The sequence below is a fragment of the Mauremys reevesii genome, linkage group 10 (genome assembly GCF_016161935.1).
Source record: "Mauremys reevesii isolate NIE-2019 linkage group 10, ASM1616193v1, whole genome shotgun sequence".
Classification (NCBI taxonomy): Eukaryota; Metazoa; Chordata; order Testudines; family Geoemydidae; genus Mauremys; species Mauremys reevesii.
In genome coordinates, this window is record NC_052632.1 from 19,605,700 (window position 1) to 19,628,649 (window position 22,950).

General features: G+C 40.1%; 1 protein-coding gene across 1 annotated transcript in view; it reads left to right on the top strand.

The window, feature by feature from the left end:
- The first annotated feature begins 13,128 nt into the window (after positions 1-13,128).
- SECISBP2L (SECIS binding protein 2 like) overlaps positions 13,129-22,950 on the top strand; it is a 42,453-nt gene continuing 32,631 nt past the window's right edge. The window contains exon 1 of the mRNA XM_039492382.1: positions 13,129-13,606. Within this exon, the coding sequence (XP_039348316.1) occupies positions 13,520-13,606 (87 nt within the window). The 5' untranslated portion in view covers positions 13,129-13,519. The remainder of the gene's footprint in view (positions 13,607-22,950) is intronic.

The following is a 22,950-nucleotide window of genomic DNA, read 5'->3' on the forward strand; positions in this document are numbered from 1 at the left end:
CAGTTTGTTTCTTGATGTGTTTTCATTACATTTTGTTTTTTAGAAAAGTAGGTAAGTGAGTATTCCTCACCTCTGATACTGAGAACATTTTGGAGATTAAATCTTAACCTTGGTGCATGCTTTTGGTTTATTTCTTACCATATTTATGTACAGATATTATAGAGATTTAAGAACTGATATCTAGCAGTCTTGCTGATTTCAAGGCTTTATTTTGAGAGGTACAGGGATCTTGCAATTCCAGTGGTAGTCAATGGTGGTAGGGGGTCTGCACTTCTGAGTATCGGGTCCTCATTTTGATCTCGGTATTTCAAATAAATGTTTGGTAGGAAATGGCTTGGGGGAAATTCAGACCACCATAGCTGACTTTAAGTTTGTGCCTTGTTAAACTAGATTTATGTTCTGACTTGGTTCTGAATTTAACTGCAATACGTTATCTAAGTAGAATACCAACATTTGGGAGTGATACTGAGATTTCTGCTGTATGGATATAGAATAGGGCTTTGTGCAGTGACAGGAGAGATGGAGCCCGTGCAGTCCCTTAATAGCTACTATTTAAGCCCTGACAGAGCATAACAAAATTCTCCCCTCCAGGAGTTCTGGGCCACTGGATCTATTTAACTATGGATCTGTAGTGTCCTCCAATAAGTCCACTGCAACAGCTCTCTCTGTGCCAGCCTGTTTAATGCCAGAACAGAACCCCTCCAGCAGCCCACAGGGAAGGGATGTAGAAACCTTCCTGTGTGGCCACTTTGTCCACACTTCCACTCACTCCATTCAAGACAGATGAATGGTTTAAATGATACAAAGGGCAATGCCAGGCACGGTTCTCATAGGATGAATATATTCTTAAAGCGAAAAACACCCGAAGACATTTAAGAATAAAAGTGAAACAATTTAACCTCTCTTCAGACATAATGAAGAGTAACAAATAGCAAATGCTGTGTCGCTTTCTGTGAGAGGAGAGGCAGGGGAGTGAGATACCAGCTAGTAAATCAAATGTTGTAGGACAGCTTGTGAATGACAGAGTTGAAAGAAAAAGATCTGAAACTGTACTATCTAAAATTTAACCTCATGGACTTGAGCAACAAGGCCTCTTGCTGAACTGCTGGAAGTTTTAAAGGTTATAGGAAAAAGGTTTATTTTTGTGTGTATAATATAGTATTTTATCATATATTAGATATTCTGGAATGCAATTCTCTGTCCAGAGTCTTATTGAAACAATAAGCTAATGCTAAGTATTACATTGAGATTGTCAAATTTAGGTAAACTGAAGGAAATCAAAATTAAATCCCTAGTCTGAGGAGTAAGAAATTGAAGGTGCATTCTTATGTTCTTTTCTCTCTATTGATATGAATACTCTTTGTTACCTTTAACAGATGCCTGAATTACATACAAAAAATGTATTAAGCAAAGCACCTATATTATCTAGAGATTGAAAAGCTAATTGTGCTCTTCAACAGAACAAAAAATGAAATGGCTCTTACAGTTGCCTGTTTTGTAGAAGATTTTAGAAGACTTTAGAAGATTGGTAAAAATAGTACTCTGTGCCTAACCTGAGCAGATAGAGCATTCAGACAGGAGACTGAAAAGGATTAGGAAAAAAATTATTTGCTGTATTCTCCCTCATGCCTATCAGGTAAGCACAGCTGCACTAAGTCAAATAACTATCTAAAGTAAATGAGATATAAGTATAGATTTCATAAAGAAATTCTAGTAGTACTCAGTATACCAAGGAGAAGTTTTCCAAATCACTTTAAATAAATCACAGCTGTGCCTTTTTACTTAACTTTGAAATCCTGTAGTTGGTGTTTCAGATTATCTTGTCTGTTCAAATGAAATTTTTTCCCCATTAAAAATTACACAAATCAATTACATGGCTTATCATTTATAGTAAAGCCAAAACACAGGTTTGAGTTCAAATGGTTGGGTTTGTATGTGAGCAGCTAGCAAATTAAGACTTAATTTAAAACAATTAAATTTTGCAGAAAGCTAGTCTCACAGGTTAGGGTAGGTCCTTGTATGGCCTTGATTACCATATTGTCTGAGCACCTCACAATTGTCAATGGATTTTACTTTCACAACATCCCTGCAAGATAGGACAGTATTACCCCCATTTTACAGGTGGAGAACTGAGAGACAGGGTAGGTTAAAGACTTGCTCAAGATGACATAGCAAGCATATGGCTGCGCCCAGCAATTGTGTCCCAGTCCAGTGCCCTGCCCAGTTGACCACACTTCAGTCATTTCAATACATTTTATCTAAAACCATTTGAAAGATTAATTACATAACATGCAAAGAACAACTCTTGTTCTATAGTGTCCAGTGTGGTTTGTATTAAATGCAAGGGAAAGTATATGAAACAAAACTCAATTCTTGTAAATAACATGGGGCTGAATCTTGACATGCAAGTTTCCTTCCCTAACCAATAGACGTTTTAATCTACTCAGTCTACATTGAGTATTCGGAGACACAGTTAAATGTGAATAGAAATTGGAGCCGGTCCTTATAGCAGGCAAAGTCCTTTTTCACGTTCTTTGAAAAATATCTTCAGATAACACTAGCAGATGCATTGTTCTTATTACACACCATGTTTCTGTATAATACTATGGTATGTGACATGTTCTTTACATTTAAAAAATCCCACTAAAAATCACTTATTGGAACTACTCAGAGTAGGAAGAACTGCCAGGTAGTAGGTGTTTGTAGGAAGGAGGCTGCACTTAGCAAAATCAAATTAATTTGTTATACTTCACAGCAAATTTATACATGTGTGTCCAGCTAATAAATATACTACTCAGCAAGCCCGGGCTCCATATCTACAGATCCAGTGTCTTCCCTATGGATACATTCCTTCTTTAGGGGTCACCTTCCCATAGCAATGGGGGGTGCTGAGCCCTTCTGTCATAGGCTCTCTCCTCTGCCATTTCCCCTACAGTTGTTCCCGAACCTGTGGGAGGGAACAATTGAGCCCTCCTCTGAAAGAGAGGAAGCATTAACTGGAGGCCAACACTGCTTAAAGAACAGGAGTACTTGCGGCACCTTAGAGACTAACAAATGTATTTGAGCATAAGCTTTCGTTGGCTTCAGCCCACTTCATCAGATGCATGTAGTGGAAAATACAGTAGGAAGATAGATATATACACAGAGAACATGAAACAGTGGGTGTTACCACACACACTGTAAGGAGAGTGATCAGTTAAGGTGAGCTATTATCAGCAGGAGAGAAAAAGAACTGTTTGTAGTGGTAATGAAAATGGCCCATTTCCAGCAATTGACAAGATGATGTAAGGAACTGTAGTGGGGGGAGGGGTGTGAATAAGCATGGGGAAATAGTTTTACTTTGTGTAATGGCCCATCCACTCCCACCGCTTAAAGAGTGGCTTTTCCTAACCCACAGAGCCTTCCCAAACCTAGGTATGTCTGTTGGGGGGCCTTTAGTAATTCTCAGGAAGGAAGGCAGAATGCAGTAAATCCTGCTTCCACAGTACCCTTTGTGCTCCCTGTCCAGTGATGTTCACTTTACCTACCTTTATTAATGAAACCGGAGTTGAAGACTGGGCTTCAAATGAGTGCATTTTTGTGTAGAATCAGAATCCAGCTGTATTATAATATACTGTGTTGCATATCTTGAGATAAGGATGTTATTCTGTTTATCTAATTTAGCCCATCAGCACAGGTTTTTATTTTTAGCCAGATACAATAGCATTTAAGAGTATAGGTTCAACAAGAAGGAAGGTGAGCATTTTAAGCAAAATCAAAAAGAAAGTAAGGCTGAATCTGCCTGGTGGTGCATTTCAGTGTGGTGAAAGATGCCTGAAACTCATAGTCGATTATCAAAACTATATAGCTCTTTCAACTACCTGGAAATGTAACTTCACTGTAAAATGCTAGGATCCTATTTGAAAATATATATTTTTCAGATGTACTTTCCTTTTGCTGACCTAGTTTACACAAGCAACAATCCCACCGTTTGTGCTAAGTGACAGTAATGTGACATCTCTCTGGAATTTACCCCAAAATGTTCTTGCTCCCTCAAAGCTAGAGCAATTGTTTGACATTTCAGGAGTAGTGCATTAAGTTACTCTATGTAAATAAACTTGAATTGTAATTTACATCATTGGGGTGTGTTTTTTTTTGTTTTTGTTTTTTTGGAAGGTCAGTAACTTAGCTCTTTATTTATTTTATTGCAAAACAATAAAATGTCTATACTTTGTCAGAAGAATAGACCCAGCAAACTCTTAGGCCAGGGAATTAGACATTTAGCTTGATCATAATATGATATTCTAACAGTATTAATAAATATATGAATATCTAGGAAGGAACATATGATTGAGGCATGAGGGATTTTCTTTGCCCAATTATATCCCTCAAAATCATTGGAAGAATAGACTGCAAAGTGCATCTGTAGCAGCATAATTTCATATATGAGGATAAATCTTGGTCTTAGTGGCTGCAAACTTGTACGGCAGGAGTAATGGCACGTTGTTGATTGTACAGTACAGGCATTTCAGGGTAGAATCATTCATGTTTGGCTGATCCCATCCTGCAGGGACTTTCTGCTGCTTGTTTCAATAGGAGTTGCATGCTCACTGTAACTGCTGCCAGCTAGTACTTGATTCTGGCAGTTTGCATGTTTGCTAGTTTTGTGGGCGAGCCATACCTGTTTTCCAGCTTGCCTGTCACCCTCCAGGCACTGGCAGTGTTTAAGCAGGGCTTTGCTTGCTGCCTTTGCAGATGTGGCAATAAATTTAATACACGTTTAAAAACTAAGTTAAATTGGGACCTATGTGGTTGAAGTGTTGCTGGAGGCCAGACCTAGCCATTGTTGTTTCCAAAGTGTATTTTGGGTATTTTTATCTTGCCGTGTTACAGAAGAAAGATGCAGCATTTAATTGTTTGTACCTGAAATGTCAGATTTTAGAACTGGTGATTTGTTTTTTTAATTGGACAAGTAGGACTGTATTTTCAAAAACAGCCATTGAATTTGCACCCACAATTATTTGCATATCTAGAGTGAATAGATGGATTTTATTTATTTCTTTCCTGACATGGATCCTTTAATATGACTCTAATCTCATTTGGTCCCACCTATACAAGCAAAAACCAAACTCTTGTAACCAAGTGCCCTGGCATAGATGTAATAGCTGTGGGGTGGGGATCTAACATAGCTCATGTGAATGCCTTTGCATCTTTTCCTCCTTTTCAGTGAAAATAGAGATTTAAGAAATGTTATGGAAGATGTTAAGTTTCTTTCCCTCCACCCCTACAATATCTCAGGTCATCCAGTATGACCTTCTGTGTTATGTACATTGTTTAGATATATAGATCCAACTTTTTAAAAGTACTGCCCAATTTAGATCTGAAGACTTCTTACTGTTGGTTACTATGAATAATGGCCCTTTTAAGCATGACCTTTATGTTGGTATGTGTTTTGGGAACACAAGAAGAATTTTACAATGATTCATTATTTAAAAAACATACAGCAAATATCTTAAGAAAATGTCCTAACACATACTCGGTGGTCAGCATTATTTTGGGTGGGATTCTTAATTAACTAAGTTGCATTCCACACTATTGTTCTGGTGTCCATTACAAAGAAGGCAATTGTTTCAGAATTGTTTTCAGTGGCATTCTTCACTGGGTTTTCTGCCAGTCAGGCAAGTTCTCCCACATTACTGGAGAGATGTGAAATGGCTAAGTTTAAAATAAGTCAACTTAGCAGAAATAAACAAAAGAAATACAGTTATGGGGAGGAATATAAACTTTGTTTTGTTAAGATGTGTAGATATACATTGAGTTAGAATTACTTTGGGGGAAAAATGAAATACTGGTTATCTGTATGTTTATATCTCCTACCCATCTGTTTGTTAGTGACTAAAGAAACTTGTTCAACTGCATCAGCTGGATACTGTTAATATAACCTGCATAACAATACTATAGTAATTTAAAACAAACTTCTTTGCATGGAAACATCCATTCACATGTCTGGATCGTAATCGTCATTAAATTGGCTAAATCCATTTTTCTGTCTCCCTTTGTTAAAAGACCCCCCTTTTCAGGCCATGAACACTTGGGTTAGCTCTACTGAAGACCCTTACTATTCTAGTGTCGCTATTGCACATTCTATTGAAAACCATTGTGGGTGGGGGAGATGGCCAAGGGAGCACCTTTGTAGAGTCTTTCATTAATCTCATTGAAGGAGATGTTGGGAGGGGAGGCACAGAGGCTGCAGGTGCTGGGTGGAGAGGTTTTTTGTGAGGAAGGGGAGGGCCAACACCTCTACTGCTCATTTGTGGTAAAATCCTGGCTCCACTGAAGTCAATGGGGTTACGATTTCACTCTTCTCTCTGTTTCCCCAATCCCTATAGGAGCTATAGTCTTGTTGGCTACCAACTCAGACAAGATTTAAGGCGTGGAGCCTACGAAAATGCTGCATTAATTTAGGCATGGTTATCTCAGATATTTGCTGCTCCTAAAGTCTAGTGGATTAATGACTGTATACAGCAATCACATTAATAACATTATTAGTACTAATTATTACAATGCACCTAAGAGGTCCCCTTCAGGGACCCATTGTGCTAGGTGCTGAAGCAACATGTAATAGAGACAGTCCCAGCCCCTTAAAGAGCTCAAAATCTTGATTTAATGATCAGATTCAAAGGGTGAGGGGAGGATGAAGCAACAGTACTGCAGGCATGTTTTCATGTAGACTACCTGTGCATGTAAGCAAGCCAGCTACTGAGATGTTATCAACTGGCAGTTCTATAGATATCTATGCAGAAGTGAGTCTTGGGTCTGTCTGATCTTGCTGATTCTTATGCCCATGTGAAGTCTACTGAACTTAGTGTCTGCATAGTTGTAAAAGTCTACCCCTAACCAATTTGCAAGATAAGATCTTAATGTACAATGTGATAGTCCATATGCAAAATGCCATAGATTGTGTATTCCTTTTTAAAGGTAAAATGTCAGATATAGATAATATAATATGCTGTGTTATGCATGGAAAGATGGAGTGCATCTGTTTGGTGAGTCCAAGCTATAAAACACTTGTCTAAAACAGTAAAACAGATTGGTATGTAGCAGGTACAATTACAATGAAAAATAAAAGAGCTAAAATAAAAGTTATATCTGGGAAGCTTTAGCAAAATAGCTTTGTGAAAATATTGTTGTTAGTTTAATATTAACCTAATGTTGAAATTATGATGGAGGTTTGCTGATTGTTCATTACATATACCACTCATTTCTCACATGCACTTCTATCAGATTCAAATCTGCCTGGTTTTTATTAGTAAATGTATAAATACTTTTGACTGGGAGTACTTGAGGATCCAGTAAATCTTAACACACTTTTTCTCTCTTAGGTAGGTATTTGATCTCTTTATCACTCAGAATTCTTTTTTTCCATTAGCATCCCTTAGCTGGGAGTGTTGACATTTTGCTATAAATGGTAATTAACCAAACTCTACTTGTTTTCTTTTTCTAGCCTAATTTCTTTGCTACAGAAATGTTAGGTGAATCAAATGTTCATATTAAACCAATTATTGAAAGTGAACTTTTATAGCTCCATCTCATAGTCACACTCAGCAAATCATCAACTGTTAGCTCCTAATGCTGCAAGGATTTATGCACATACTTAACTTTATGCCCTGTGAGTAGGCCCATGTTGACTTCATCTATGCTACCTGTACCATTTTTAGCACTTGGTCAGGGAAATCTCTTACTCGCAATTGTCTGCAATGGGTCAAGATGCTAGAGTAGACTGGGCTCAGCAATCGGGTGCAGCTTGGTGGAAGACTGTTTATATCTTGCATTAGACCAAAAGAGCTCAAGTTTGTGGGTCTTCAGGGCACAGTGCAACACCTGTCACTTTTCAGTAGGATTTAGCCTTATGGTTGCTTTGGTGACTGTAATGGGAGGAATCCAGTGCTCTGTACTTCCATGGAATGAAAGCTGCTGTGGTCACTTGTAGAGAATTGTTAGCTTTGGTGAAGCTGCCTTCTTACAGTGCAATGCAAAACTTTTTACTTTACCATGTTTTTCTCAAACTATTTTACAAATATCATTTAAGATTGCTGACTGTTTCTGCTTTTTCTTCACACATATAGCCTCTGTGGGGGTTCACGCTTGGGGGAGGGATAGCTCAGTGGTTTGAGCATTGGCCTGCTAAACCTAGGGTTGTGAGCTCAATCCTTGAGGGGACAATTTGGGGATTGGCCCTGCTTTGAGCAGGGGGTTGGACTAGATAATCTCCTGAGGTCCCTTCCAACCCTAATAATTTGATTCTAAGTGCAGCTTCAGATGGATAAACTATCCATCCACAGCTGCACATAAATCTTTAATAGCTGCATGTTGCACCTTTTCTGTGTTATAGGATGAAATCTTACAAAAAATGTAGCCCCTGCAAAAGGCTGGCTGTCCTTAAGAGTGAGATTTACAGCTCCAAAGAGTGAGATTCAAGGCCAAAGAGTGAGGCTTTCCAGGTGGTGTTTTAGGTCATTGCTTAAGACCAAGATTCTCATCTTTGTTCCTCAGGAATATCCAATAGTCCAGGTTTTTAATCCAACCAGCATTTAATAGTTTGTTTTAAAATGTACACTGCTTAATATTGCATATGAAACTCTTAATATCCTAATTCATACTAAAAATAGGGCACGTGAGAATTCTATATGCAATGCAAACCAGTGGATTTTAATAAAAATGATTATTTGCTAGTTGGAACAAAAACCTGGATGGTTGGAGATCACTGAGGACTAGTATTGTTAATCCCCTGGTTGAGGAACATGGTCAGTGGACAGGACAAGAGAAATATTCAAAAATAAACTTTTTATATAAACCTAACAAAAGAAAACTGTTTAATCAATATAACAATGTTTGTTTTGCAGATCACCTTGTCATAGTGCTCATCCATTTGAAAAATACAATACACATTTGGTTTGCATATTACTGCTCATATTACTTTTACAGCAAACTAAAATAAAGATTCCAAAATAAATAAATGCAAAATATATTAATTAAAATGAAATAATTAAAACCAAACTATATTGTGAATGTAAAAATAAAGTAATTACATTAATTTAATTTTAAGCTAACAAACCGTAGATAAAGGATTCAGATTCCACATTTATTTTAATATATAATTTGGTTTCACACTTTATTCATGTGCTTTGTTATATTGCCAAGTGGACCCTTTGCTGTTTTTATAACTTCTTTTGGTGGTTCAAACTTGAAACATGGCTCAGGATTTGCTAGCTTCAATTAGATAATCAGGGTCCCATCTAGTCCACGGTATGGTCTGAATGTACGGTTGCCAGGTGTCTGGTTTTCGACCAGAACGCCTGGTCACAAGGGATCCTGGTGGTTCCGGTCAGCACTGCTGACCAGGCCATTAAAAGGCCAGTCAGCGGCAAACTGGGGCTAAGGCAGGCTCTCTGAGGCTCCCAGCAGCAGCAGCATGTCCCCTCTCCAGCTCCTAGGTGAAGGGGCAGCCTGGGGGCTCTGTGTACTGCCCCAAGCACCAGCGCCGCAGCTCCCACTGGCCAGGAACCGCAGCCAATGGGAACTGCGAGGGCAGTGCCTGCGGATGGGGCAGCGCCAAAGCTGCTTGAGGTAAGCGCTGCCCAGAGCCAGCACCCCTGACCACCTCCTGTGCCCCAACCCACTGCCCCAGCCCTGATCCCCCTCCTGCCCTCCAACCCCCCCCCGATCCCAGCCTGGAGCACCCCAAATCCCTCATTCCCAGCCCCACCCCAGAGCCTGCACCCCCATCCAGAGTCCTCACCCCCCCCATGCCCCAACCCTCTGCCTCAGCCCAGAGCCTGCACCTGCACTCCAAATCCCCCAGCCAGGAGCCCCCTCCTGCACCCCAAGCCCCTCATCCCTGGCCCCACCCCAGAACCCTCACCCCCTCCCACACTCCAAGTCAGCCTGGTGAAAATGAGTGAGTGAGGGTGGGGAAATCAGGCAATGGGGGGGAGGGGATGGAGTGGGCCAGGGCAAGGGTGTTCAGTTTTGTATGAGGTAAGTTGGCAACCCTATCTGAATGGTCTCTTATTCTTTTGAACAAGACTGAACTCTCTCTCTCCTTCTGCATTTGAATGGAGTAAAACTAAGCCAAGCCTGGCAATCCTATCAGTCATTCATGTTTGTGTGCCTAGTACATGACTCAGAACATGAATAAAATCCAAAAATGATTTTACATCCAAAATTGTTGCTTTGTTTATTTTTAAATTACCTGTCACCCCAGATTGACTCAGGATCTACCTCTCTACCATTTTTTGTGTAGATAGGCAATGCTTTAAAGAGAGATTGGTCAATAATTAAAAGTAGGTCTGTGGAGAAAAAAAGTGCACCAAAGACCAAATTCAAAGTTTTCCTACTAAAAGTGTATGAAGATAAATGAGCAAAGCCTACATACAAAAGTCAAAGGACACAAACTAACACAACTTTCACAGTGACTGGCTACTCTTTCCTCAAAAAAAAAGTGTGCCTAATTTTAAGAACGTTTTAGAATGCAACCCTAACTATGCAGTTGTAACAACAGACCAGAAGTCGGCAACCTTTCAGAAGTGCTGTGCCGAGTCTTCATTTATTCCTCTAATTTAAGGTTTTGCATGCCAGTAATACATTTTAACATTTTTAGAAGGTCTCTTTCTATAAGTCTATAATATATAACTAAACTCATGTTGTATGTAAAGTAAATAAAGTTTTTAAAATGTTTAAGAAGCTTAATTTAAAATTAAAGTAAAATGCAGAGTCCCCGACTACTGGCCAGAACCCGGCAGTGTGAGTGCCACTGAAAATCAGCTCACGTGCCGCCTTCGGCACGCATGCCATAGGTTGCCTACCCCTGCAATAGACCTTCACAACAACCTAGGTAGTAATAGTTGAAGGAAAGCAAAAACACACACCTTTTGAACACACATAAATAACTTCAAGGGGAATGGCTGAGCGCTCAGCCCTTCAGAAAAAAATCAAACCTTGTTTAGGAGCCAACGCATGAATGTAGGAACCTATTTTTGAAAATCTTGGCTTCTGTATGTGTTGTGGTAAGACCTGAGAAATCTCCAGGTTTGTACATGAAAGTAGCAAAAATAGGAAGCAATACCAAAATCATGTCAGTTTACTGCTCCATTAAGGAGTGATTACTGTACTGACATTGACTAATGAAAATCAAGCTTGGCTTCTATCACCATTACACTCAACCCCTAACACCACAAAGTTTATGCAGCTCCAGTAGCTTTTTTTATGTGCATCCAAATTAAGAGTTTGTGTCTCAAATGTGACCTAAAGCAATTTCCTGTGAATAAGCAGACAGTTGGCCATGATATACATTCAGCCTTCGGTCTCTTGTCTGACAATTTGTACCAGTACAGATTTTTGTTTCCTTTCTTTATGTGGAGATCTGTATACCAGAACTAAACAAACCCCCAGTCCATTTCAAATAAGTCATTGGAGTAGTGCCATAATACTTTAAATCACTTTCCAAGCAGTAATCTAGAGATGTAAACTTTTATCCTGAATGCCAGTCTGCTGAGCTATTTGGAACCTTATACCACAAAGCCTTTGAATGATACAGATAGCAGTGACCCCATTATAATTGGAATCAGACAATATTAAACATTGAACCTGTGAGAAATGAGGCAAAACCACCCAACTAATGTCACAAAGAATTAGAATGGAAGGAAAAGTACATGAAATATTGAAATAGGCTATATTACAAACTATCATTGTATGAAACAATCTCTAAGTGCTGCTGGATGTAACCAAGGCACGCACATATTTGTAATAGCTGCGGCAACCCTTGTATGTCCCCTTCATGGAAGTTTAACTTTTGGGGTCTGCATAGCAATAACTCCACAGGCCAGTCTGCTGGACTTTTGTAGCCCTAACTAAACCCTGCCTGCAGGTGGAGTTTTCTTTTGCAGCCTTCCCAGCCACACAGCAGAACTGTAGTGGACAGATTTAGGTGTATCTCCTGGGTTATGTCATCTTTTTTATATCTTTTCCATATGCCATTATATGCATTGTATGTTTAGGTTCTTAAAAAGAAAGCCAAGTGGCTACTAAAAAGTGTAGTCACCATTTCACACTGCCACTGTTCTTAAATCCTTGCACCATCCCTTTTCTCCTGGGTGTCAGTGTGCTTTGGGTATGCCTCCATTGGAATTGCTGTGGAGACAACTTTCCACAACACAAGCTACTGGAGAAGAGTGTTTGCTATAGAGCGCATAATCACCTCCTGCTTGTGGTAAAATGTGTCACTATACCCAATATTAATATATGGAGATATACCTATCTCATAGAACTAGAAGAGACCTTGAAAGGTCCTCAAGTCCAGTCCCCTGCCTTCACTAGCAGGACCAAGTACTGATTTTGCCCTAGATCCCTAAATGGCCCCTTCAAGGATTTAACTCACAACCCTGGGTTTATGCAGACCAATGCTCAAACCTCTGAGCTATCCCTCCTCCTCCTGAGTTAATGAGATAAAATGGAAAATTAAAGTCAGTATAATGTAACCCACAGCTATCAGTTAGCTTATACACACTTATGAATGTAATACAGCCTACAGCTGTCAAATTCACCCTATTAGCTCAAGTGGTAAAGGCTGGGGCTGTCAGTGCGGAAGCACAAGTGTTCACGTCCTGTTGTTAAGGCAATCAGGAACTGTTACAAAAACATTTGTAGGTCTAGCTTGCTTCATGTAACTTGAGCTACATCAGTTCCCACTTATGAGGTGGTATGGTTGGTGGTTGTATTTTTTGTTTGGTTGGTTTTTTTTGGAAGGGGTGCATGATAGAAAAACTAAGCGGCCCTTCTTTGGGCCTGTACCTCTATTAACACCATTCATTTAAGGAATTTATAAACTTGGCCTCAATCCTGCAAATACAAAATTACACCTATGCTGCAGTTTAAGTGTTTGCAGGATCAGGGGTTTGGTGCCTCTACCTTACAGAGACGAAATAACCACAGAAACAACTTAGATCCAGTCACTGCTTCAATGAGTTAATCAATCAAGCCTCAGAGCCCCCTGACAGATGCGTACAGAGCTGAGACGCGAGCCAACGGGTCCTGGCTCCCAGTCCTGTGCCCTAACCACTAGGCCCCTCTGCCTCCAGTAAGCGCAGGCCAGCAAAGCCACTTGGCCAACGCGTTATGCACGGCTTGGGTCTGCCGGGCTTCCGTCGCAGATGATGCCGCCCGCTGGCTCCCGCCCATCAGTGGCGCAGCTAGGAGCCGGTTTCCGCGTCAGCCGTCGCGGCTCCGGCACAGGCAGGCGCGGCTCAATGAGTCCGGCGGGGAGGGGGCAGCCATGGAGGAAGCGGCTCTAACTCCCCGCCGCTGACACACCCTGCCCCCAGGGCTGCCGCTCCGCCCGCCATCCCGTTCGGCCGCCCCGGGAGCAGCGCGCTGCGGCCCCGGCCCGTGTTTACCCCCAGCTCTCCACAGGTAGTAGCGTCTGACGGCAAGTGAGGGTAGTGGCTTCCGGAGATGTTAATGCGCATGCTCGGAGCCTTGGCGCATGCTCAGTAACAGCAAAGTAGCTGATCCTGACACTCCGGCGCCTCTCCCCAGCCCAGCTGGAGGAGCCATGGACAAAGCCGACAAGGTAAGGGAGGGGCGGGGGCGCCGGGCGCGCGCGCTGTAAACAAGCGGAGAGGTTGGCGGGGGGCTGGCGGGGTGTGCGCGAGCCGCGGGGTGCCGGGGCAAGGGGAGCTCGCGGGCGGGGGGCGGGGGCCCAGGGGTATCGGGGATTTGCGGCAGCCGGCAGACAGAGCTGTAAATCCGAGGCGGGGGAGCGGGCAGTGAATCTGCTCAGCTGAGGGGGTTGGTGGGCACCGGCTGCAGCCCTCGGGCCTGCGCTCCAAGCAGCTGGGCAGGGAGGTGAGGGGGTTCCTGGGTGCTCAGGAGAAGAGCTGTAACGGGGGGGGGCGTGTTTGTGTAAATGGGCAGTTGGGGGGGTGTAAAAGCTATTTTCTCTTCCGTCCCTCTTCCCCCCCCCCAAAAAAAACCCCTCAAACTGGACTTTAGTCTTGAAAAGTTCTCTGGAAAACTAGAGCTAGCCAAGGCGCGGCAGGGAATGGCTTTTATTGGACCAGCTGCTGTTGAGGGAAGAGAAAACTCGATCTTTGCATGTCTGTTTGGGGGGACATTTCACTCGTAAACAGGGATCCGGGAGTGGGGGTGACAACACGGGCATAACCCCCTCAGCCCCAGCCATCTTTCCCTCTGTTGGGCTAGGAGGCTGGAGAGTCTTGTGAAGTGTGCGTGGGGGCGTTAAAACAGCAGCTAAAATACTGTAGGTCTGACCCCATTTCTTTTTACCCACTTCCTATATAAACTTGAAGTTTATGCAAGTCGATGTTGTTGCTTGTCATATTCATAATGTTGTATCAAGACTCCTTTCTGTTCTTTTCCCTGATGTGTTTCAAGTTGCTGGGGCAATTGGACTAAGTGAGATTTCAATTGACATATGCAAGATCAGCAGGAGAGACTTTTAAAACATCCTCAAAACGAGTAATATGTCATTTCCCTAGTGTCTGAAACATGTAGATTTGTTAAAATCATTGTTTGTTCCTGGGGTAGATGTAAGTCTCTAACATTCAGGACACCATCGAGCCTTCCCAGTCCTTAGTTTGTAGCAGATAAAAGGTTTTAGTCATCCTCTTCTGCCCCTTTTTTTTTCCCTAATGAATTTAAGTGGAAGGTCACAGAATAATCAATTTACCTTGTTTTCAGGGTCTTTTCAAGTTGTTGTAACATGAAGGAGCCTTTAAAATATCCCTCAATCACAATCGTTTAATGTTTTATTGATGTGAACATAGTAAAATCCTTCATCACAAGAAGATGATTTTAAAAAATCCAAAATTAGAGTCCCTCTGTATGAAACTTAATAAGATCTCTGTTACTACTAAGCTGCCCTTCAGGAAATGTGTATTGAAAGACCCTAATTGCAGGAATTCAAATATAGTCCAGTTATGACTTTCATTTTTGAAAAATCTTCAGAAATTCTAGGGTTATCCTCTCAATTGACTTAATTCTAAACTTCAGTAATACAGTGGACATTGAACAATGGGTTATTTTTATAAGAATAATTGTTTCATTTTGTGCATAGTTTTTAAGGATCGATTAGTAAACAATGTGTATCTTCCCTAGCAGGCTGTGTGTTATGATGAGTGATAACTTCAAGCAGTCAGTTACAGAGAAAGGATGAAAATATGACTGTGTACAGAAATAGAATAATTTTTTAACTGAATTTAAATTAGACTATTCTGCCAAATTGGGAACTTCTTTCTATACTTCTGGTTAATTATTTCATATATTTCTTTTGTTCACTTTAATTAGTATTGTGGTACTATTGTGAAGTTTGTTGCTAGAACTCTTAATCACAGATGACTTCACACATTCTGTCTAAGCATTTTTTCCTTGCTCATGAGAGGGCTAAAAATTACAATGGTTATTCACCCCATTAAGTAGTGAAGCTCTCAGTAATGATTATACCCTTTTGATGTAGTCCCTTTCATATCAGAAGAAGCACAATTTTTTTTTGTCCTGTTCGTACAGTGGTTAGAACAATGGGAGCCTGATCCATAACTAGGGCCCCAAGATGCTATGGTATAATGAATAATTGGGGGGTAACTTTCTGCAATACTGTAACTGTCTTGCTTCACATGCTTTCTGATTAGCCAGTAGTAACCTGCATAGGAATACTCTGAACAAAAGGTTCAAACTCAATAAGTTTAATAAAAACATTAAAATGTGCTTTTATCAATGTAAAATAATTTATAATGTTTTTAATCACAGTTTTAAGATGCTGGTGCAGGTCCTGGAAATTCTTTGATTTGCACGCCTTTCTCCTTAGTGGCACTGGACAGTTGATAAATCAGTGTAAAAGCCTACAGTCATGAGATAAAAGTGGTTAGGTAAATAATTTTTGGGGGGTGCGAGAAAGTCCCAAATAAGCTGTAATGCTACTAACTAGAATAAAATTAACTTCTCAACTCATAGCAACAGTTAATGTGATTTAGAATGTAACTATGTCAGAAGAGTGAATGTTGTGTTGCATGTCATATGTATAATATTTGAGGGGTGAAAAGGGATTGTCAGTGTTAACATAATTCATCTCTTTGGACAAAAACCTGTCTTGAAGAAAAAAGAGCCATCACACATCTTGTATTAATTGTTTTTGTCTACACTAACAAAACAACTTAAAGTGACAAAGTGTCATCTATGGATTCCCCTTAGATCCCCCCTAGCTAGATTTGTGTGGCCCCATCACTGTAATATCTGAGCCTCTCTCTACTGTGGTTAAATAGTTTGAGTTACTAATATAGAGAGCAAAAAAAACAGGAGTACTTGTGGCACCTTAAAGACTAACAAATTTATTTAAGCATGAGCTTTCGTGAGCTACAGCTCACTTCTAGCTCACGAAAGCTCATGCTTAAATAAATTTGTTAGTCTTATTCTACCCTGGGATTTGTTGTGATTTCTGTAATGGGTGTTGGAATAGTTTGGTTCTGTCAGTTGCAGAAGTTAATGTGTTCAAGAACAGTTAAATGGTATGTTTGGATGATGTTTGTTGTCAACCATGGGTTATTTTCCTAATGTAGACAAGGTCACACTAATTTTTTTGCAAGTGTTCTGCACAAGGGAGTGGTGGTAGGAAACTAGGAGAAGAGAAACAACTTGTTTTTTTTACAAGTTGATATTATTTTCAAATTCAAAAATTATGATGTGTTTATTTGCTTAGAGCTATGCTTAAGGCCTTGGCCTCTATTAGGACAGTTAGGAAATCAAGTGGAATTGCAAAACATCAATCGTGGACATGTCCTAAATTTGTTACTTAAAAACAGCCTATTTGTTGTCTGCTTGAACAAAGTGCAAGGAAAGTAGTGCCAATAGATAGTTATGGTTTTATTATAGTGCTGAGTGCTTATTACACAAGTAAGTTGGATGTAGGTGTGCTGTTTTTGTTTTGTCCAATTTCTCCAATTGTATTTCTCTCTTTTGAGGATATGAACATTGGGAGTTTTGTCTATTATTGTGGAAAAAGAAGAGTTTTCTTAAACTTTGGAGTTTAGGCTGAGAGAATGTCACTTGAAGTCATTTAAGGATAATAGAAAGCTGTCCTTGCCAGAAGAATGTTTTATGTAAGGATTCTTATTTTCATATGACTGAACTATAACCAGAACAAGGTCTTCAGTGTGTTTAAAAGAGAGTCAGAATTGTTTTGCAACAATAGATAGGCATGTCCATAAGTCTTCTAGTGGCTATTAGATAGATTTATTGTTGACCAGTGGGGGAAAGACCCACTTATGTAATGCTTTGCATTAATGCCTTTCCTGCAAGAATCTCAAAGCACTTTTACAAATATTAAACTTTACAATATGCATGTGAGGGGTATGTATGTGCATATATGTGTGTATACTCATTTTACTGGTGAGTAGACATGAGGCACATAGAAGTTAAGTGATTCCCCAAGGTCACGCTCCAAGTTTCTTTTCCAAGAAACCAGCCTTGATTTCCCATTCCTTCCTCTAACTGCTATGTTACATTACCTTTCCCAATGTACAAGTCCCTTTACTTTCAGTTTTTTTTTAATTTCTCAGAAATTTCAGTGTTTACAGAAATTAAAAATTAAGTGAAAATCAGTAAAAAAAAAATTAACTTCACGGTTTTCTGAGTAATACCACAGCTAATGCTGAGAGATGGGAGGACAGAAAAAAGCAACAAATAGAGAAAAGTAAGAGTATTAAAAGATAAAGTATTGTAGTTTAATATTGTGGTTTATTAATGAACTGTACATTAACAGAATGTACATAGATGCACGCGCACACGTTCATGTCCATTTGTCTTTCTCTACGTTACCTTACTTTAACAGACAGCCTCTTATTTGTGCTTCTAGAATAACATTATTAACAGGAACACATCTACTTAATGTGATGTATTGAATTTTTCTTAACATAATCAGTATTTTCATGTACCTGAGTGGTCCAAAATTTTGGTAAAAATCAGTTAAAAAACCCCAGATTACAGCTTTTGTAAAACCTGGGAATTTTTCAGTAAATATTGAAAACATAGGGCCTTATCAATGTATGAATCTGACCATCTTGTGTAATTACATTTTCTTTTTCTCTGTTGCTCTTTGGAAGCCCTACACAACTGTGGAGAAATTGTCTGGACTACACTTAGTATAAAATAATTACACTTTAAAAAAGACAAATGTTTTACTCTGATCTTTCAGTTATAGTAATCTAAGTATTCAGGTTTTTTGTTATGTTCATGTATGGATCCTGGCAAAAATGTGAATTTTAAACTGAGTGTCCCTTTTAAATAATCCTACTGCAGAATAGTATGATTCTTATTTTCAAGAGACAAGGGGGTGAGGTAATATCTGTTATTAGACCAAATTCTGTTGGTCAGAGAGACAAGCTTTCAAGCCCCACAGACCTCCTCTTCAGGTCTGGAGAAGGAATCAGTGTGTCTGAGAAGTTGGTCCAATAAAAGATGTTACCTCACCTACTGTGTGTGTCTCAGAGAAATATGTAGCATCTCAGCCTTAATGCTATCTTGCCATTATTGCATATATAACTGACTTTCATCATAAATGAGGTGGGGATTATCATGTCAACTAAAGCATACCAAGTGCAAAATCATGACAGGTTAAAATTAGCTTTTCACCTGTTCTAAAATACCCAGTGAAGGGGTAGCAAACTAAACTTTCAACTTTGTGTAAAGCTTGTGCTGTGATAAAACCGGCAATCTTGAACTCATACCTGAACATGAATTTCAAATATATTTTCATTCTGCAGCCATAGCCCATTACTCTATACTGTGTTCTTTGGGCATAGCACCTTTTAAAGATGTATGATGGTGGAAGATCAGTAGGGGGAAAAATAAGTTCACACAACATAAGTATTTGAATGGAGACCAGTGTACCTGAGTGTGATACTGCTATATTGGAAATACAATTTTAAATCTGTCAGAGTATGATTATATTTCACACAGTATTACAAGGGCTGTTCCTGAAGTTATCCAGTTAAGCTGCATATTTACTGTTCCTTGAATACATGCCACTTACTATAATTATTTGACTTCTAACATTGGTTTCTGTGTTTGCAAAGTTGGTCTTAAAATAGATGAAGTGTGTGACTTGTCTGCATACTTAAGTTATTATGGAAGATTTGAAACATAAGATTCAGGAGCAAAATTGGAAAAACTGCTTTAAAAATTATAGAATCTATGTTGTTGCCCTACTATGTTTTGCAGCTAGACTTCTTGTTTCCTGGCTTTAAATTGTAAAACAATCAACTTTATTCTGTTTCTCTGAAATGTAGCATATGCATCTGTTTTCTTACTTTGTGGATGGTGAAAAAATATGAGTGCTAACATTGCTCTCCTAGATAGAAGACAAGAGATCCTATTTTAATGGGTAATATTGAATGCCATTACGTTACAATGAACAAAAACTTTTCTAAGATTAAACATACAGTGCTATAACTATAGGACAAAGTTTACCAGTCTGATCCTGCTAGTGTCATCTTCTGTCTTTGCAGCTGTTGATGACTACAGTAGCTCTTATATAGAAGACAAAGGGTCACTTCAGTATATATGCCATCTTAGTAGAGTTGTAATTGTTGGACTGAAATATATAATGAGCTACTGCATAACATTTTGTAAGTTAAAACTGAATAGCATCATGAAGAGCAAAACTCTTTTCCCTATAAAATTAAGACCTGTTTTACAGTATTGACAACCTCACCGGTTTAAGAATCATGAGCTAGAACCCCCCAAAATCATGAGATTTTGTTAGAGAGAGGAGATTGTGTATTTGGTCTTCCTTTTGACACACAAATTGGGGAAGTGGTAAATAATGAAGACAGGTTGCTGATTCAGAGCAATCTGGATCACTTAGTAAAATGGCCAGAGCATACCATATGTGTTTTAATGTGGGTAAATGTATACATCTAGGGACAAGGAATGTAGGCCATACTTGCAGGGTGGAGGACTCTGTTCTGGGAAATAGTGAATCTGAAAAAGATGTAGGGGGTTCTGGTGGATAATCAGCTGAACATGAACTCACAGTGTGATGCGATCCTGAGATGCATAAATAGCAGAATTTTGAGTAGGAGTAGAGAGGTTATTTTACTTCTGTATTTGTCACTGTTATGACTGCTGCTGAAATACTATTTCCTGTTCTGGTGCCCCCTATTCAAGAAGGATATTGATAAATTGGGGGCTGGTGAGGGGGGTCAGAGAAGAGCCACAAGAATGATTAAAGATTAGAAAACATGATAGCCCCAATGAGCTCAATCTGCTCATCTTGATAACTCTTAATCGTCTCTTTGTTTTGATTATAGTCTATAAGTATCTACAAGGGGAACAAATATTTAATAATGGTCTCTTCAATCTAGCAGAAAATGGTACAACATGATCCAGTGACTGGAAGTTAAAACTAGACAAGTTCAGAGTGGAAAGAAGGCATAATTTTTTGACAGTGAGGGTAATTAATCATTGGAACAATTTACTAAGGATTGTGGTAGATTATCCATCATTGACCATTTTTAAATAAAAAATGCATGCTTTTCTAAAATATATGTGTTAGGAATTATTTGGGGGCATTTCTGTGGCCTGTATTATACACAAAGTTAGACTAGATGATCACAATGGTCTCTTCTGGCCTTGGAATCTATGAAGTCGGAATAATTTTACAGATACCTTAACAGGTAGAGAGAATCTCAATGAATTGGAGGCCGACTACAGAATACAGAGCCCTCTTTACAGGAAATCCTAAACTGCTGCCTTAGTCAATGATGTGTCTCATCAGCTATTTTTGATTGTTACATTTAACCTTAAAGATTATGCCATGATCAAATGAATCATGAAAAGTGGTGGAGTTTGGGGAAGGAAAGGTAAAGAAAAGAGTCATTTTAATGACAGTTCTACAGTGACCTGACATCAAAGAATGATCTCCATATTTCCACACACACTCCCTAAAACCCTGCTGGAACACACCTCAGCCTAAGACAAGACATTGGACTTCAGACACCTCACAGTTGTACAGATGAGATAGACAGTGGCCAACTGTCCTAAAAAATATGATCTTCTCCATACTTGCAAAGTATTCTTGGAAGTGCATTGCATTAGAGAAGCTTACTAATTCCAGAATTCCTACCTAGGATACTTCCACAAAATACTTAGTTCTTTCTCCTGTCTCACTTTGTTTGCCATTAGGTGATTGGAAGGGCACCTGGTTGCTTAAAAACATAGAAAGATGGTGCAAATTCACAAGGGCAATCTCATATTAGTAGTGTCATAATGTTATTGCCCCATCTGGACGATAAATGACTGGAAAGCCTATTTATGGTTCTGGTCAGTACTCATGTGGTGCATAGTATCTGTACCCAAACTGTCTCATTGTATTGCTGGGAAGAGATAGAACTGGGATAACCATTTGAAAGTTCTTCGGCCATTCATGAACAGTGCCGCATTTTTATATCTAAATGGTTTGGCCTGACTTTATAGAAACGGGTTAGCTCAGGGATCTCAAACTCAAATAGCCACGAGGGCCACATGAGGACTAGTACATTGGCTCGAGGGCCGCATCACCAACACCTTTTCATATAAAGGTACCAAAGCCCCCCTTCCCTGCCCCTGGCCCTGCCCCACTCCACCCCTTCCATGAGAGCACCCCTCCCTTGCCCCTATTCCAACCCCTTCCCCAAATCCCCACCTCTTCTCTGCCTCTTCCCCTGAGCGCACGGCTCCCCACTCCTCTCCCCTCCCTCCTGGAAAGTGCTAAGTGCTGCCAAACAACTGTTTGGCAGTGGGAAGCACCTGGAGGTAGGCAGAGGAGCAGGGACGCAGTGCTCTGGTGGGGGGGTGGCAGGCGAGGGGAGCTTGGCAGCCACAGGAAATAACTCTGGGAGTGGCAGTGCAGCACAGGGAGCTTGGCGGGCCACAGCAAATAACTCCCCGGGCCGCGTGTTTGAGGCCCCTGGGTTAGCTGTATATGAGCTGAAATTGTTATGGCCAAGAGAACTGCTGTTTATTCATGAGCACTTCTCCCGTTTTTGTTTTTGGGCAACTCCTGAGTTGGAGCTATTATGGTGCAAATCCTTGGTAATTAATTAGGTCCTTTTGGACTATCATAAAAACTAAGAATTAATTCTAATTGGCATTCATAATTTCACACAGGAAGGATCAGGTGGAGCAGGAAAATTTAACTTGGGTCTCCCAAGTCCCATGTTAGTGACCTAACGACGACCATTTTTCCTCTACATGAAGCTTTGTGAGTTGTAGTGAAGTTACTCAAGATGGTACTCGCTTGTTCATTATCTAGTTGCCAAAAGTGCAGCTGATTAGCACAAAGGTACTTGCTCTACTGCAGTGTTTCCCAAACTTGGGATGCTGCTTGTGTAGGGAAAGCCCCTGACAGGCCAGGCTGGTTTGTTTACCTGCCACGTCCACAGGTCTGACCGATCGCGGCTCCCGCAGGCCGCGGTTCTTTTGCCTTTCAGATTTTCTTTGGTAAATATTGCATTTAGTGTACAATAATAAAGATGTGAAAACGTAATCCTTGCAGCTGTCCCACTGCAAGTGGTCACTTTGTAGGCCACTTGGTAGTCCCATTTCATTTGGAAAACTCTGTAGAATGTAGAAGGTGTAGAATGCAGGGGACCGAGCACTGCTTATTACACATAATGCACTACATTGTAGGGTTGCCAGCTACTGGAAGAGTGGAAATTAAGACCAATTAAATTAGTTTGGTTCGTGCGACTGGAGTTCTTGTCTGTATTGGGGATAAAGCAGGCTTACAAATCCACATTCCACAAACAACCAAATTTGAGTCTAGCCCCTGAATGTAACTAGAGTATAGGTGTCTGTCTCACTTCAGCAGCCCCTGACAGTGTATTGAGTATGGGTGCAAAGTGATGATCTTGTCAACTCAAA